Source organism: Lichenostomus cassidix, unplaced genomic scaffold (genome assembly GCF_008360975.1).
Source record: "Lichenostomus cassidix isolate B80296 unplaced genomic scaffold, HeHo_3.0 HiC_scaffold_36, whole genome shotgun sequence".
In the NCBI taxonomy this organism is placed as follows: Eukaryota; Metazoa; Chordata; class Aves; order Passeriformes; family Meliphagidae; genus Lichenostomus; species Lichenostomus cassidix.
In genome coordinates, this window is record NW_028147270.1 from 828532 (window position 1) to 844213 (window position 15682).

The following is a 15682-nucleotide window of genomic DNA, read 5'->3' on the forward strand; positions in this document are numbered from 1 at the left end:
GGGATCGGACTCAAACCCCCTTCAGCCCCTCAATCCACCTCACCGTCCTCTCCTTGGCCTCCTCCCAGCCGAATTTCGGCCGATACCCGAACCTCCTCCAGGCCTTGTCCGTCCTCACGGTGAACGCCGTCGACGCCACGGCCCAGGTGTAAGGGTTGAGCAGCGGCGCGAAGCCGACCCCGAACAGCTCCCCCAGGACCCTGCGGAGGGCGCCGTTCAGCCAGGCCAGGAAGCCCAGCAGCCCCCCGGGCACCCTGGGACCCCAAAAGCGGAACCCCGAGAGCAGCAGCAGGTTGAACTCCTCGTAGGGCAGGAGGGGAGAGAAGTCGTAGCAGAAGAAAGCTTCGCCGGCGACCGAGGGAGGGTCGAGCAGGGCGGCGCGGGACGCCTGCAGGTGCATCCAGGCCACGTTGCCTAGGGGAGATTTGGGGGGAAAATTGGGGTTTTTGGGAAAAATTTGGGGTTTTGGGGGAAAATTTGGGGGGTTTTGGGGGAAAATTTGGGGTTTTGAGGGGATTTGGGTAATTTAGGAGATCTGCAGGTGCATCCAGGCCACGTTGCCTAGGGGAGATTTTGGGGGAAATTTGGGGATTGGGAAAATTTGGGGTTTTGGGGAAAATTGGGGGTTTTGAGGGGATTTGGGGGAAATTTGGGGATTTGGGAGTGAAAATTTGGGGGTTTTAGGGGCAAATTTGGGGGTTTTGGGAGGAAAATTGGGGTTTTGGGAGGAAATTTGGGGGTTTTGGGAGAAAATTTGGGGATTTTGAGGGGATTTGGGGTGATTTAGAGACCTGCAGGTGCATCCAGGCCACGTTGCCTAGGGGAGATTTGGGGGAAAATTTGGGGATTTGGGGGAAAATTTGGGAGAAATTTGGGGATTTGGGAAAAATTTGGGGAATTTTAGGGGAAAATTTGAGGATTTTAGGGGAAAATTTGGGGATTTGGGAGAAAATTTGGGAGAAATTTGGGGATTTGGGAAAAATTTGGGGAATTTTAGGGGAAAATTTGAGGGTTTTAGGAGAAAATTTGGGGGTTTTAGGGGAAAACTTTGGGGGTTTTGGGAGAAAATTTGGTGATTTTGGGAGAAAATTGGGGATTTTAGGAAAAAATTTGAGGATTTCAGGAGAAAATTTGGGGCTTTTGAGGGGATTTGGGGGAAAATTTGGAGGTTTTAGGAGAAAATTTGGGGGTTTTAGGGGAAAATTTGGGGATTTTGGGGGAAAATTTGGGGTTTTAGAAGGAAATTTGGGGGTTTTGGGAGAAAATTTGAGGATTTTAGGAGAAAATTTGGGGGTTTTAGGAGAAAATTTGGGGGTTTTAGGAGAAAATTTGGGGAGTTTAGGAGAAAATTTGGGGGTTTTAGGAGAAGATTGGGAGATTTTAGGGGAAAATGGGTTTTTCATGAGAATTTTTTCACCATTTTCAGTGACTAATTCGGGATAACTTTAAGATAATTTTTGGGGATTTTTGGGATTTTTTGGGATTTCTCTCACCTGCATAGACCCGGCCGTGCTCGGCGTGGGGGGGCAGCGTGTTTTGGGGGAATTTTTGGGTTTTTTCACGGCGATTTTTTCGCAATTTTCAGGGATTAATTTGGGGTGCCTTTAATGGAATTTTTTGGGGTTTTTGGGGTTTTTTTGGTTTTTCTCTCACCTGCATAGACCCGGCCGTGCTCGGCGTGGGGGGGCAGGGTCCGAGGCACCACCCCCCCCCAGCCCCTCCCCCGGCGGTAGAAGAGCTCCATCAGGGCGTGGCGCTCCCCGAAAATCCCCGTGGGGCGAAGGGACACGGTGACCAGCCGGCCACCGCCACTCACCTGGGGACATTGGGAAAAATTTGGGAGAAATTCGGGAGAAATCCTGAAATTTCGGGGCAAAAAGATGGGATTTTGGGGAAAAAATGAGAAATTTTGGGGAAAAAATGTGAAGTTTTGGGGAAAAAACGTGAAATTTTTAGAATAAAACGTGAAATTTTTAGAATAAAACATGAAATTTAGGGGGGAAAATATGAAATTTTGGGGGAAAAATCTGGAATTTTGGGGAGAAAATATGGAATTTTGGGGATAAAATGTGGAGTTTTGGGGAAAAAAGTCAAATTTTTTGCAAAAAATACGGAATTTTTGGGGAAAAATATCACCCCAAATTTCACCCAAAATCACCTGAATTTCACCCAAATCCCCCAAAATCCCCAAAATTTCATTCCAAAATTATCCAGCTTTCACCCCAAAACCCCCAAATCCCCCGAATTTCACCCAAAATCACCCAAAATACCCCCTGTTTTTTTTTTTAAATGCCCCAAAATTCCCCAAAATCCCAAAATGTAACCCAAAATCCCCCAATTTTCACTTAAAATCCCCCCAAAATCACCCGAATTTCAACCAAAATCACCCAGATTTCCCCCAAAATCCCCAAATTTCCCCCAAAAACCCCCGAAATTCCCCAAATTTGGGGTTTTTTCCCCCAAAACCACTCACGGGTTTCCCGTTTGCCTCCAGGACGAGTCGCTCAGCCTGAGCTTTGCTGAGAGGATAAGGCTCTGAGTGCCGGGTGGGGTAGGGCGTGTCCTCGTCACCTCTGGGGCCAAAAATGGGCAAAATTTGGGGAAAAACACGAAATTCCTGAAATTCCCAAAAAAAACCCGGAAAAAATCGCCCCAAAAACGGGGAAAATACACTAAAAAATAGCAAAAAAATCAGATTTTTGGGGGATTTTTGGGTGTCCTCGTCACCCCTGTGAGCCAAAAAATGGGAAAATTTGGGGAAAAACATGAAATTCCTGAAATCCTGAAATTCCCAAAAAAAACCCGGAAAAAATCGCCCCAAAAATGGGGAAAATACACTAAAAAATAGCAAAAAAATCAGATTTTTTCAGGGATTTTTGGGTTTCCTCATCGCCCCTGGAAATCCCAAATTTTGGCATTTCTGGGGAAAAAATCTGAAATTCCCGAAATTGGGAAATTCCCAAAAAAACCCGGAAAAAATCGCCCCAAAAATGGGGAAAATACATCAAAAAATGGCAAAAAAATCAGATTTTTGGGGGATTTTTGGGTGTCCTCGTCACCTCTGGGGCCAAAAAATGGGAAAATTTGGGGAAAAACATGAAATTCTTGAAATCCTGAAATTCCCAAAAAAAACCCGGAAAAAATCGCCCCAAAAATGGCGAAAATACACCAAAAAATAGTGAAAAAATCAGATTTTTTGGGGAATTTTTTGGTGTCTTCGTCACCTCTGGGGCCAAAAAATGGCAAAATTTGGGGAAAAACATGAAATTCCCGAAATTCTGAAATTCCCAAAAAAACCCGGAAAAAATCGCACCAAAAATGGCGAAAATCGGTCAAAAAATAGTGAGAAAATCAGATTTTTGGGGGATTTTTGGGTGTCCTCGTCACCTCTGTGAGCCAAAAAATGCCAAAATTTGGGGAAAAACATGAAATTCTTGAAATTGGGAAATTCCCAAAAAAACCTGGAAAAAATCACCCAAAAAATGGCGAAAATACATCAAAAAATAGCGAAAAAATCAGATTTTTCCAGGGATTTTTGGTTTCCTCATCGCCCCTGGAAATCCCAATTTTTGGCATTTTTGGGGAAAAAATCTGAAATTCCCGAAATTGGGAAATTCCCAAAAAAACCCGGAAAAAATCGCACCAAAAATGGCGAAAATCGGTCAAAAAATAGTGAGAAAATCAGATTTTTGGGGGATTTTTGGGTGTCCTCGTCACCTCTGTGAGCCAAAAAATGCCAAAATTTGGGGAAAAACATGAAATTCTTGAAATTGGGAAATTCCCAAAAAAACCTGGAAAAAATCACCCAAAAAATGGCGAAAATACATCAAAAAATAGCGAAAAAATCAGATTTTTCCAGGGATTTTTGGTTTCCTCATCGCCCCTGGAAATCCCAATTTTTGGCATTTTTGGGGAAAAAATCTGAAATTCCCGAAATTGGGAAATTCCCAAAACAAACCTGGAAAAAATCGCCCCAAAAATGGGGAAAATACACCAAAAAATAGGGAAAAAAATCAGATTTTTGGGGGATTTTTGGGTGTCCTCGTCACCTCTGGGGCCAAAAAATGGGAAAATTTGGGGAAAAACATGAAATTCCTGAAATCCTGAAGTTCCCAAAAAAAACCTGGGAAAAATCGCCCCAAAAATGGGGAAAATGCACCAAAAAATGGCGAAAAAATCAGATTTTTTCAGGGATTTTTGGTTTCCTCATCACCCCTGGAGATCCCAAAAATGCCAAAATTTGGGGAAAAAAATCCCAAATTCCCCGAAAAGCCCCAAAATTCCCCCAAATTCCCATTTAAAATCCCCAAAATTGGCCAAAAACAGCGAGAAAATCCAATTTTTTTGGGGATTTTTGGTTTCCTCGTCACCCAAAAATGTCGAAATGTGGGTTTTTTGGGGTTCTGAGGTTATTTTCGGGGTTTTTGGGGTATTTTTGGGGTGATTTTGGGTCTTTTTTGGGGGTTTTTTTGGGTTATTTTTGGGCTTTTTGGGGATTTTTTTGGGCATTTTTGGGTCTCCTGACTCAATTTTTGGGGTTATTTTGGGTTATTTTGGGTATTTTTCAGCTGATTTTGGCTCCTGGGGGTTTTTCAGGGTGCTGAGTTCATTTCTGAGGTCGTTTTTTGGGTTTTTTGGGGTAGTTTTGGGTTTTTTTGGGATATTTTTGGGGTGATTTTGGAGGATTTTAGGGTTTTTGCATTTCCCAATTCCAATTTTTGGGGTTTTTTTTGGGTAATTTTTAGGCTATTTTGGGGTATTTTGGTGCCCCAGGGGTTTCCGAGGGCGCTGAGCTCATTTCTGAGGTCATTTTTCGGGTTTTTTGGGGTTTTTTTGGAGGATTTTTGGGGTATTTTTGGGGTGATTTTTGCGTTATTAGGGATTTTTTTGGGCATTTTTGGGTCTCCAGACTCCATTTTTTGGGTAATTTTAGGATATTTTGAGGTATTTTGGCTCCTGGGGGTTTTCGAGGGCGCTGAGTCCATTTCTGAGGTCGTTTTTCAGGTTTTTGGGTTATTTTTGGGATTTTTTGGGGTTTTCCTGAATTATTTTTGGGTTTTTTGGGTTTTCTAATTCCATTTTTTGGGTTATTTTTTGGGTAATTTTGGGATATTTTGGGGTATTTTGGTGCCCCAGGGGTTTTCGAGGGCGCTGAGTCCATTTCTGATGTCGTTTTTCGGGTTTTTGGGGTTTTTTTTTGGGTTTTTCTGACCTGACAAAGGGATCCCCGCGGGTGTTTGGCCCAACCACCTCCATGCTGCTGGTGTAGATCAGAGCTGAGACTCCCGCGGCTCTGCAGCTCCTGATGACGTTTTTGGTGCCTGGAAAGGGGAAAAAAATGGGGTTTTGGGAGCCCAAAAACAGCCCAAAAGTGTCAAAAAAATTTGGGGAAAATTCGGGAAAAATCGAGCGAAAAATTGTGTTAAAATTGCCAAAAAAAAATACTGAAATTCGCTAAAAAATAGGCTGAAAATGCCATTAAAATAACACAAAAATCCCACAGAATTCCTGCAGAAAATTGCCCAAAAATACCCCCAAAAAAATCCCAAAAATGGCAAAAAAATCGAGGCTGAAATTTGGGGAAAATTCGGGGAAAATTGAGCGAAAAATCGCGTTAAAATTGCCAAAAATAACACTGAAATTTGCTAAAAAAAAACTCACCAAAAATCCCATAAAAATACCACAAAATTCCTGCTGAATTCTTACCAAAAAACTGCCCAAAAACACCCAAAAAATTCCCACAAAATTTCTGCAGAAATGCTGTGAAAAAAATGCCCAAAAATCCCCCCAAAAAATCCTCCCAAAATTCCCTCAAAATCCCCCGAAAATCCCTCAAAGAAATCTCCCAAAATACCCCAAAAAATACTCCAAAATACCCCAAAAATCTCCTCGAAAATCCCACAAAAATCGCCCCGAAAATGACCCAAAAATGACCCCAAAAATCCCTCAAAAAATCCCCAAAAATTCCCTCAAAATTACCCCAAAAAATCCACAAAAAACCCAAAAATTCCGCAATTTTTCTACCTTTAATTCCATCCCAGTACAAACCAGTACAAACCAGTATAAACCAGTATAAACCAGTATGTCACCCCAAATCCCAATTTATCCAATTTTTCCCATTTTTCCTCATTTTTTCCCATATTTTTCCTCATTTTTTTCCCTGATTTCCTCCAGGATTTTTCCCAAAATTCCCATTTTCCCTGTTTTCCCCAATTTCCCCAATTTCCTCATTTTTCCCCCATTTTTCCCAAAATTCCCATTTTTTGCCCATTTTTCCAAATTCCCCATTTTCCCCCATTTTTGCCAAATTCCCAATTTTCCCATTTTTCCCCATTTTTCCCTAAATTCCCATTTCCCCTGTTTTCCCCATTTTCCCATTTTTTCCCCATTTTTTTCACAGATTTTCCCCAAAATTCCCATTTTTCCCACTTTCCCAAAATCCCCATTTTCCCCATTTTTTCCCCAATTTCCCCATTTTTCCCAAAATTCCCGTTTTTCCCCCATTTTTCCCATTTTCCCCTATTTCCCAATTTCCCCATTTTTTCCCCATTTTTTCCCAAAATTCCCGATTTCCCCATTTTTCCCAAATTCTCGTTCTTCCCCCAAAATCCGTTTTTTCCCCATTTTCCCAAAAATTCCCATTTCCCCAATTTTCCCATTTCTCCCATTTTCCCAAAATTCCCATTTTTTCTCCAATTTCCCCATTTTCCCTATTTTTTCCCGATTTTCCCCAAATTTCCATTTTTCCCCAATTTCCCCAAAATTCCCATTTTTTCCCCATTTTCCCCCAAATTCCCAATTTCCCCATTTTTCCCATTTCCCTGTTTTTCCCAAAATCCCCATTTTTCCCCAATTTCTAGATTTTTCCCAAATTCCCCATTTTTTCCCCATTTTTCCCATTTTCCCAATTTTTCCCAATTTTTTCCCAAATTCCCATTTTTCCCCATTTTTCCCCATTTTTCCCAAAATTCCCATTTTTCCCCATTTTTCCCCATTTTTCCCAAAATTCCCATTTTTCCCCCATTTCTCTCTACCCAGCACGTTGACTTTGGCGATGACGTCATCGCTGCTCCTCCCCCACACATCCACCAATGAGGCGTTGTGGAAAACCACGTGACAGCCTTCCAATATGGCCGCCAGGCCACGCCCCTCGCTGACGTCACACCGGAAGTGACGCACCCGGGAGCCTGCGGGGGGAGGGGCGAAGAAAGTTCCGGAAAAAAAACGTTAAAAATGCGGAAAAAAAACCCAAAAAAATTCCTCAAAAAAACCCCAAAAAATCACCAAAAAACACCTAAAAAAATCCCAAAAAACCCAAAAAATAAATTCTGAAAAAAAAACCCAAAAAATTCACAGAATTCTGGACATTTTTTTCAGGAAATTTTGGGGGTTTTTTCCGGAATTTTCTGGATTTTTCTGGAATTTTTGGGATTTTTCTGGAATTTTCGGGAATTTTGGGGAATTTTCAGGATTTCACTCCAAACACCAATCTGGGATTTTGGTCGAATTTTGGGATGAAAAATCCCCAAAATCGTCAAATTTCCCCAATTTGGATAATTTGGGGAAAGAAATTCACAACATTTTAGGATTTTTTAAAAAAATTTTGGGAAATTTTGAGAATTTTCAGAAATTTTTTGGAATTTTAGGATTTCGCTCAAAATGCCAAATCAGGATTGGAATTTATATCAAATTTTGGGATGAAAATTCCCCAAAATCCCCAAATTTTGCCCCCAAACCTCCCAAATTTCAGGATTTTTTCCCAGAATTTCAGGATTTTTCAGGAAATTTCAGGAATTTTGGAAAAATTTGGGATTTCACTCCAAATGCCAAATCAGGATTGGAATTTATATCACATTTTGGGATGAAAATTCCCCAAAGTCCCCAAATTTGGGGATTTTTCCCCAGAATTTTGGGATTTCTCCCCGGAATTTCGGAAATTTTCGGGAATTTTGGGAATTTCAGTATCTCACTCATGGTGTCTCTCCGGAATCACTCTGGGGTTGAATTTTGGGATGAGAAATCCCCAAAATACCCAAATTTTCAGACGAAAATCCCCAAATTTCACCCCCAAACCCCCCAAATTTTGGGATTTTTTTCCCCAGAATTTTGAGATTTTTCCCCAGAATTTCAGGAATTTTGGGAAAATTTGGGATTTCACTCAAAATGCCAAATCGGGATTGAAATTTATATCAAATTTTTGGATGAAAAATCCCCAAAACCCCCAAATTTTGGGATTTTTTCAGGAATTTCAGGATTTTTTGGGTAAATTTCTAGGAATTTTGGGAATTTTTGGGAATTTTCTGCTCCCACTCACGGTGTCTCTCCGGGATGCTTTCAGGGTAGAATTTTGGGATGAAAAATCCCCAAAATCCCCAAATTTTGAGACGAAAATCCCCAAATTTCACCCCAAACCCCCCAAATTTTGGGATTTTTTCAGGAATTTTTTTGGAAATTCCAGAATTTTGGGGAATTTCGGGAATTCCACTCACTGTGTCTCTCCGGGATGCTCTCAGGGTAGAATTTTGGGATGAAAAAATCCCAAAAATCCCCAAATTTTGCCCCCAAACCCCCAAATTTTGGGATTTTTCCCCAGAATTTTGGGTAAATTTTCAGGAATTTTGGGGAATTTTGGGATCTCACTCACGGTGTCTCTCCGGGATGCTCTCAGGGTCAGGGTTCAGGTCGAGGATCCTCAATTCCTGCAGCTTTGGCTCTTCGTCCAGAAGCATTTGAGCCAAATGGGATCCCAAAAATCCTGAGCCGCCGGTCAGAGCCATGGTGAGAGTCTGGGGAGCCTGAAAAATCCCAAAAATATCCCAAAAATTGAACTGAGAATTTCCAAAAATCCTGAGCTGCCAGTCAGAGCCATGGTGAGGGATTTGGGGTCCTGAAAAATCCCAAAAATATCCAAAAAAATCCCAAATGGGATCCCAAAAATCCTGAGCCGCCAGTCAGAGCCATGGTGAGAGACTGGGGAGCCTAAAAATCCCAAAAAAATCCCAAAAATCGAACTGGGAATTGCCAAAAATCCCAGAAACCCTAAGCCGCCAGTCAGAGCCATGGTGAGAGATTTGGGAGCCTGAAAATCCCAAAAAAATCCCAAATGGGATCCCAAAAATCCCAAATGGGATCCCAAAAATCCCGAGCCGCCGGTGAGAGCCATGGTGAGGGACTGGGGAACCTAAAATATCCCAAAAAAATCCCAAATGGGATCCCAAAAATCCTGAGCCGCCAGTCAGAGCCATGGTGAGGGATTGGGGATCCTAAAATATCCAAAAAATCCCAAATGGGATCCCAGAAATCCTGAGCCACCGGTGAGAGCCATGGTGAGAGACTGGGGAGCCTAAAATATCCAAAACATCCCAAATGGGATCCCAAAAATCCCAAAAATCCCAAATGGGATCCCAGAAACCCTGAGCCACCAGTGAGAGCCATGGTCAGGGATTGGGGAGCCTGAAATAGCCAAAAAAAATCCCAAAAAAATCCCAAATGGGATCCCAAAAATCCCAAATGGGATCCCAAAAACCCCGAGCCGCCGGTCAGAGCCATGGTGAGAGACTGGGGAGCCTGAAAATCCCAAAAAAATCCCAAAAAAATCCCAAAAATTGAACTGGGAATTGCCAAAAATCCCAGAAATCCTGAGCCGCCCGTCAGAGCCATGGTGAGAGATTTGGGAGCCTGAAAATCCCAAAAAAATCCCAAAAAATCCCCAAAATCAAACTGGGAGTTATGGGCTTGGAACAGGAATCCCAAAAAAATCCCAAAAAAATCCCATTGTGAATGCCAAAAATCCAAACTGGGAATCCTGAAAAATCCCAAAAAATCCCAAAAAATCAAACTGGGAATCCTAAATATCCAAATGGGATCCCAAAAGTCCCAAAAATCCCAAAAAAATCCTAACTGGGAATCCTGAAAAATCCAAAAATATCAAACTGGGAATCCCAAAAAATCCCAAAAACCAAAAAAAATCCAAATGGGAATTCCCAAAAATCCTAAAAATCAAAAAAAATCCCAAAATATCCCAAAAAAATCCCAAAAATCAAACTGGGAGTTATGGGGTTGGAACAGGAATCCCAAAAAAAAATCCCAAAAATAAAAAAAAATTTCAACTGGGAATAAAAAAAATCACAAAAAAAATCAAACTGAGAATCCCCAAAAAATCCAAAAAATCCCAAAAATCCAAACTGGGAATCCCAAAAAATCCAAAAAAATCCCCAAAATCCCATTGGAAATCCCAAAAATCCAAACTGAGAATTCCGAAAAAATCCCAAAAATCAAAAAAAAAATCCCAAAAATTCAACTGAAAATCCAAAAAATAAAAAAAAATCCAAACTGGGAATTCCCAAAAAATCCCAAAAATCCCAAAAAATCCCCAAAAATCCAAACTGGGAATCCCCAAAAATCCCAAAAATCAAAAAAAAAAATCCCAAAATCCCAACTGGGATTTACAGAATTTAACTGGAAATGACAAAATTCCAACCCTGGAGTCCCTAAAATTCACTTTAAAATCCCCAAAATTTTCCTTTAAAATCCCAAAATTCACTAAAAAATCAACAAAATTTCACTTTAAAATCCCAAAAATTCACTTTCAAATCCCAAAATTCGGTTTTGGATCCCAAAAAAATTACTTTAAAATCCCAAAATTCGTTTTAAAATCCCAAAAATTCACTTTAAAACCCCAAAAATTTCCCTTTAAAAATCCCAAAATCCGAACCGGAAAACCCCAAAAAAGTGAATCCCGAACCCCAAAAATCCCCAAAAAATCCCCAAAAATCCAAATAAATCCCAAAAAAATCCCAAAATATGCCCAAAAAATCCCCAAAAAATCCAAAAATTCCCCAAAAATTCCCCAAAAAAATCCCCAAAAAATCCCCAAAAATCCAAAAATATCCTCAAAAAATTCCAAAAATTCCCCAAAAAATCCCCCAAATTTTTCCAAAAACTCCCAAAAATCCCCAAAAAACAAAAGATTCCCCAAATTCCCAACCCCCCCCGCCGCCCCTCCCCCACCCGGCAGAGTCACCAAACTTCCCAAAAACTCCCAAAAACTCCCAAAAACTCCCAAATTTTCCCCAAAATTCCCCAAATCTCCTCCCCTCCCCCCTACCTGCCTCTCGCCGATTTCGGAGGTTTTTTCCTCCATTTTTTTTCTCCCAAATTTTGGAGTTTTTTTGTGGGAAAAATTTGGGAAAAAGGAAAAAGCTCCGCGCGGGGTGGGGGAGGGGCGGGTTGGGCCTTCCGGAAGCGAAATTTGGGGGAAAATTTGGGATTTTTAATCAAAAACAATCCGGAGGAGGAAAATTTGGATTCAAAATTAAGAATTTTTTGGGAGAAATTTGGGATTTTGGAGCCGAAAAAATCCCGAATTTGACCCAAAATGAAGCTCCGCCCCCTTTGGCGCCAAACTTCCCCTTTTTGGCGCCAAATTTCCGCTTTTTTTTGGGGCCAAAATTCCCTTTTTTTGGCCCCTGTGGGGGAGGGGAGACCGCGGTGACGTCATTCGAGCAACTTCCGGGTTTTAGGCACTCACTTCCGGTTTTAAGCCACTCACTTCCGGCCGTGCTCCCCATTTCCGTTCCCCCATGGCTGATTTCCGGTTTTTTCTTTCCCTCCCTTCCGGCGGTGATGCACCACTTCCGGTCCCCCCGCGCTCACTTCCGGTCGGCCCGCTCTCCCCTCACGCTCCGCGAGTCGCAAAAATCTTCATTTTTCGCCCCAAAAATCTTCGTTTTTCTCCCAAAATCTTCGTTTTTCGCCCCAAAATCGCCGCGATTTCCCCGCAGAGCCCTTGGGGAGGAGGCAGGAGGAGGTAATTAGCTCCGGGTTTGTTAATTAAACCGTTAATTGGGTTTTCGGCCTCAAGGCCAAATCCCGGCCTGGAATTTCTGGATTTTCGGATTTTTTCTGAATTTTTTTTCTGGATTTTTTGGGGAATTTTTCTAAAATTTTGGGATTTTTTTTTCCCGGAACTTTCCGGATTTCATTTCTGGAATTTTCCCGGAATTTCTGGATTTTTTTGGGGACATTTTTCGGGAATTTTCCACCCAAAAATCTCTTTTTTTTTGCTCGAGTTTTTCCCGTTTTCCTGGTTTTTTACCCCAAAGGCGCCGCGGAGGTCGAGTTGGGGCGATTTGGGGGAATTTGGTGGGTTTTTTGGGTTAATTTTGGGATTTTTTGGGTAAATTTGGGGATTTTTTGGGACAATTTGGGGATTTTTTGGGTCAATTTGGGGATTTTTTGGGTCAATTTGGGGATTTTTTGGGCCAATTTGGATTTTTTTGGGGTCAATTTGGTGTTTTTTGTGTCAACTTGGGGATTTTTGGGTTAATTTGGGGTTTTTGGGTCAATTTGGGGATTTTTTGGTCAATTTGGGGATTTTTTTGGGTAAATTTTGAGGTTTTTTGGGTCAATTTGGGGATTTTTTGGGTCTATTTGGATTTTTTTGGGTCAATTTGGGATTTTTTGGGTAAATTTGGGGATTTTTTGGGTCAATTTGGGTCAATTTTGGGTCACTTTGGGTCAATTTCTGCCAATCCAAGGCTGATTTGGGTCACTTTGGGCTCACTTTGGGTCAATTTTAGGTCAATTTGGGTCAATTGAGGATCAATTTTTGCCAATCCAGGTGGATTTGGGTCAATTTGGGTCAATTTTTGGGTTTTTTTGGGTCACTTTGGGCCAATTTTGGGTCAATTTTGAGTCAATTTTAGGTCACTTTGGGTCACTTTGGATTAACCCAACACCAATTTGGGTCAATTTGGGCCAATTCAGGATCAATTTCTGCCAATTTGGGTCACTTTGGGTCACTTTGGTCAATATAAAGTCCATTTGGGTCACTTTGGGTCACTTTTGTCCACTTTTTCCCCAAACCCACCACTCTGCTCTGTCCCCAGGACACCACTGACCACCAGTGACCAGCACTGACCAGCAGTGACCAGCAGTGGCAACCAGTGACCACCAGTGACCAGCACTGACCACCCCAGGACACTACTGACCAGCAGTGACCACCAGTGACCATCCCAGGACACCAGTGACCATCCCAGGACACCAGTGACCACCAGTGACCACCAGTGACCACCCCAGGACACTACTGACCAGCAGTGACCAGCAGTGACCAGCAGTGACCAGCAGTGACCATCCCAGGACACTACTGACCAGCAGTGACCAGCAGGACCTCGCTGACCACCAGGACCCTCCTGACCACCCCAGGACCTCGCTGACCACCAGTGACCACCAGTGACCACCCCAGGAGCTCACTGACCACCAGCACCTCGCTGACCACACCACCCTGCTGACCACCACTGACCACACCACCCCACTGACCACCAGGACCCTGCTGACCACCAGGACGATACCCAAACCACCCCACTGACCACCAGGGACACCTTGCTGACCAGCAGGACCCTACTGGCCACACCAGGACGATACCCAAACCACCTTGCTGGCCATCAGGGTCCCACTGACCACCAGGGCCTCACTGACCACCCCAGGACCTTGCTGACCACACCAGGACCTCACTGACCACCAGGACCTTGCTGACCACCCCACTGACCACCACTGCCCACCAGGACCTCACTGACCACACCACCCTGCTGACCACCAGGATCCTGCTGACCACCAGACCTCACTGACCACCCCAGGACCTTGCTGACCACCAGGACGATACCCAAACTACCCCACTGACCACCACTGACCACCAGGACACGTCTGACCACCAGCACCTCACTGACCACACCACCCTGCTGACCACCACTGACCACACCACCCCACTGGCCACCAGGGTCCCACTGCCCACCAGCACCTCACTGACCACCCCAGGACCTTGCTGACCACACCAGGACCTCACTGACCACCAGGAAAATATCCAAACCACCCTGCTGACCACCAGGATTCTGCTGCCCACCTCGCTGCCCGCCAGGCCATGCCGAAGGCCGCCAGGCCGCGTCCGGCCGAGCGCTACCGGCTGAAGTTCCGGCGGCTGCGCCGGACGGCCAGAGCCATTGTCCTGGAGAACGTGGCGCTCTGCGACGAGGTCGCCCGGCTGGAGGTCAAGTGGCTACTGGCCAGAGAGGAGCGGCGACTGCTGCTGGCCAGGCTGCTGCAGCTGCGCGGGGCGGCCGCAGAGACGGCCGGAGAGAGCGCCGGACAGCCGGCCAGGAGGGCCAGGAGGGCCAGAGTGACCACCGGGAGGGTCAGGGTGAGGGCCAGGGATGACCAGTGGGCAAGTGGATCAAGACCGGTTGGGCCGAGAGATGACCAGTGGTCAGCTGGAGTGAAAGTGGAGCCCAAGGATGACCAGTGGTCAGCTGGAGTGAAACCGGTCGGGTCCAGAGATGACCAGTGGTCAGCAGGGCCGAGAGCGGTCAGTTCAAGAGATGACCAGTGGTCAGCCGCGGTGAAGGTGGAACCAGATGACCAGTGGTCAGCCGCGGTGAAAGCGGAACCCAAGGATGACCAGTGGTCAGCGGGAGTGACCCCAGTCGGGCTGAAGGATGACCAGTGGTCAGCCGCAGCAAGGCCGGGCGGCTCGAGCGCTGACCAGTGGTCAGCGGGGCTGAAGGATGACCAGTGGTCAGCCGCAGCAAGGCCGGGCGGCTCGAGCGCTGACCAGTGGTCAGCGGGGCTGAAGGATGACCAGTGGTCAGCAGGGCCACGGCCGGTCAGGTCCGGCGACGCCGCGGGGCTGAAGGATGACCAGTGGTCAGCGGGGCAGCGTCCGGCCGGCTCCAGGCCCAGAGTGGACGCTCTGCGGGCGCCGGGCGGCGCCAGGCCGGGTCAGGATGACCAGCTGGACAGCGGGGTGGCCGAAGAGGAGGAGGAGGAGGAAGATGAGGAGGAGGAGGAGGAGGAGGAAGGAGAAGCTCAGGGAGGATTTGGATATCCGGAGATGTTCCTGGGCAGTCCGGCCGGCTCGGACGAGTGACCACTGACCAGAGTGACCACTGACCGCCGGGGGACCGTGAGTGACCGCTGCGTGACCGCTGAGTGAGCAGGGAGTGACCGCTAAGTGACCACACAGTGACTGCTGAGTGAGCAGAGAGTGAGCAGGAAGTGACCACTGAGTGACCACACAGTGACTGCTGAGTGACCATTGAATGACCAGGGAGTGACCAGTGGGTGACCCTGAGTGCTGAGTGACCACTGTGACCGCTGAGTGACCATGGAGTGACCACCAAGTGATCAGTGAGTTACCACACAGTGACCAGTGAGAGACCAGAGAGTGACCACACAGTGACCGCTGAGTGACCATGGAGTGACTATGGAATGACCAGCAAAGGATCATGAAGTGACCACAGAGTGACCACCGAGTGACCACTGAGTGACCACCGAGTGACCACCGAGTGACCGCAGAGTGACCGCAGCCCGCTCTGGCCACCAATAAATGACCTGCTGGGTTTGGTCATCACTGAGCTTTGGGTGTTCTTTGGTCACTCCTGATGACCTCCTGACCCCAATGACCCCCTGGCCACCCAGAGTGACCCCCTGGTCACCCCTTGGTCACTCAGAATGACCACTGACCACCCAGAGTGACCCCTTGGCCACCCCTTGGTCACTCAGAATGACCACTGACCACCCTGAGTGACCCCCTGACCACCCCCAGACCACTCATAATGACCCCTGACCACCCCAAATGACCCCTTGACCACCCCTGAGCACCTCCAATGACCTCTGGCCACCTGCAATG

The 15682-nt window shown here is 45.3% G+C and overlaps 3 protein-coding genes across 8 annotated transcripts in view; 1 reads left to right on the forward strand and 2 right to left on the reverse strand.

The window, feature by feature from the left end:
- LOC146423751 (translational activator of cytochrome c oxidase 1-like) overlaps positions 1-15682 on the reverse strand; it is a 28557-nt gene that overhangs the window by 4176 nt on the left and 8699 nt on the right. The gene's annotated exons all lie outside the window — the stretch shown is intronic.
- On the reverse strand, positions 7-11687 carry LOC146423753 (3 beta-hydroxysteroid dehydrogenase type 7-like). Of its 2 annotated transcripts, XM_085044487.1 has the most exons (7): positions 11108-11175; positions 8645-8795; positions 7035-7187; positions 5213-5321; positions 2474-2573; positions 1654-1816; positions 7-414 (listed from the first exon to the last, which is right to left on the reverse strand). In XM_085044487.1, exons 1-7 carry the CDS (start codon positions 11141-11143, stop codon positions 11-13), a joined length of 1116 nt encoding a protein of 371 aa, XP_084900613.1. In that variant the 5' UTR covers positions 11144-11175; the 3' UTR covers positions 7-10. The 2 variants fall into 2 exon arrangements, with proteins under 2 accessions (XP_084900613.1, XP_084900615.1); XM_085044489.1 differs by lacking the exons at positions 8645-8795; positions 11108-11175 and adding an exon at positions 11552-11687.
- Positions 13262-15017, forward strand: LOC146423754 (uncharacterized). 5 transcript variants are annotated; one of them, XM_085044500.1, is made up of 3 exons: positions 13262-13288; positions 13545-13599; positions 13905-15014. In XM_085044500.1, the coding sequence occupies exon 3, from the start codon at positions 13919-13921 to the stop codon at positions 14918-14920; it is 1002 nt and encodes a 333-aa protein (XP_084900626.1). In that variant the 5' UTR covers positions 13262-13288; positions 13545-13599; positions 13905-13918; the 3' UTR covers positions 14921-15014. The 5 variants fall into 5 exon arrangements, with proteins under 5 accessions (XP_084900626.1, XP_084900624.1, XP_084900625.1 ...); XM_085044498.1 differs by lacking the exon at positions 13262-13288 and having other exon boundaries at positions 13468-13599; positions 13905-14359; positions 14399-15017; XM_085044499.1 differs by lacking the exon at positions 13262-13288 and having other exon boundaries at positions 13469-13599; positions 13905-14322; positions 14365-15016.

What these genes read in the sequence shown, in the direction of transcription:
- LOC146423753 (XM_085044487.1), bottom strand. Translation starts at nt 11,143, where the DNA reads ATGGAGGAAAAAACCTCCGAAATCGGCGAGAGGCAG. An exon ending in CCGAAATCGGCGAGAGGCAG is followed by an intron (nt 8,796 to 11,107) that starts GTAGGGGGGAGG and finishes GGGATTTTTCAG; the next exon opens with GCTCCCCAGACTCTCACCAT. An exon ending in TGGAGGCAAACGGGAAACCC is followed by an intron (nt 1,817 to 2,473) that starts GTGAGTGGTTTT and finishes CAATGTCCCCAG; the next exon opens with GTGAGTGGCGGTGGCCGGCT.
- LOC146423754 (XM_085044500.1), top strand. Translation starts at nt 13,919, where the DNA reads ATGCCGAAGGCCGCCAGGCCGCGTCCGGCCGAGCGCTACCGGCTGAAG.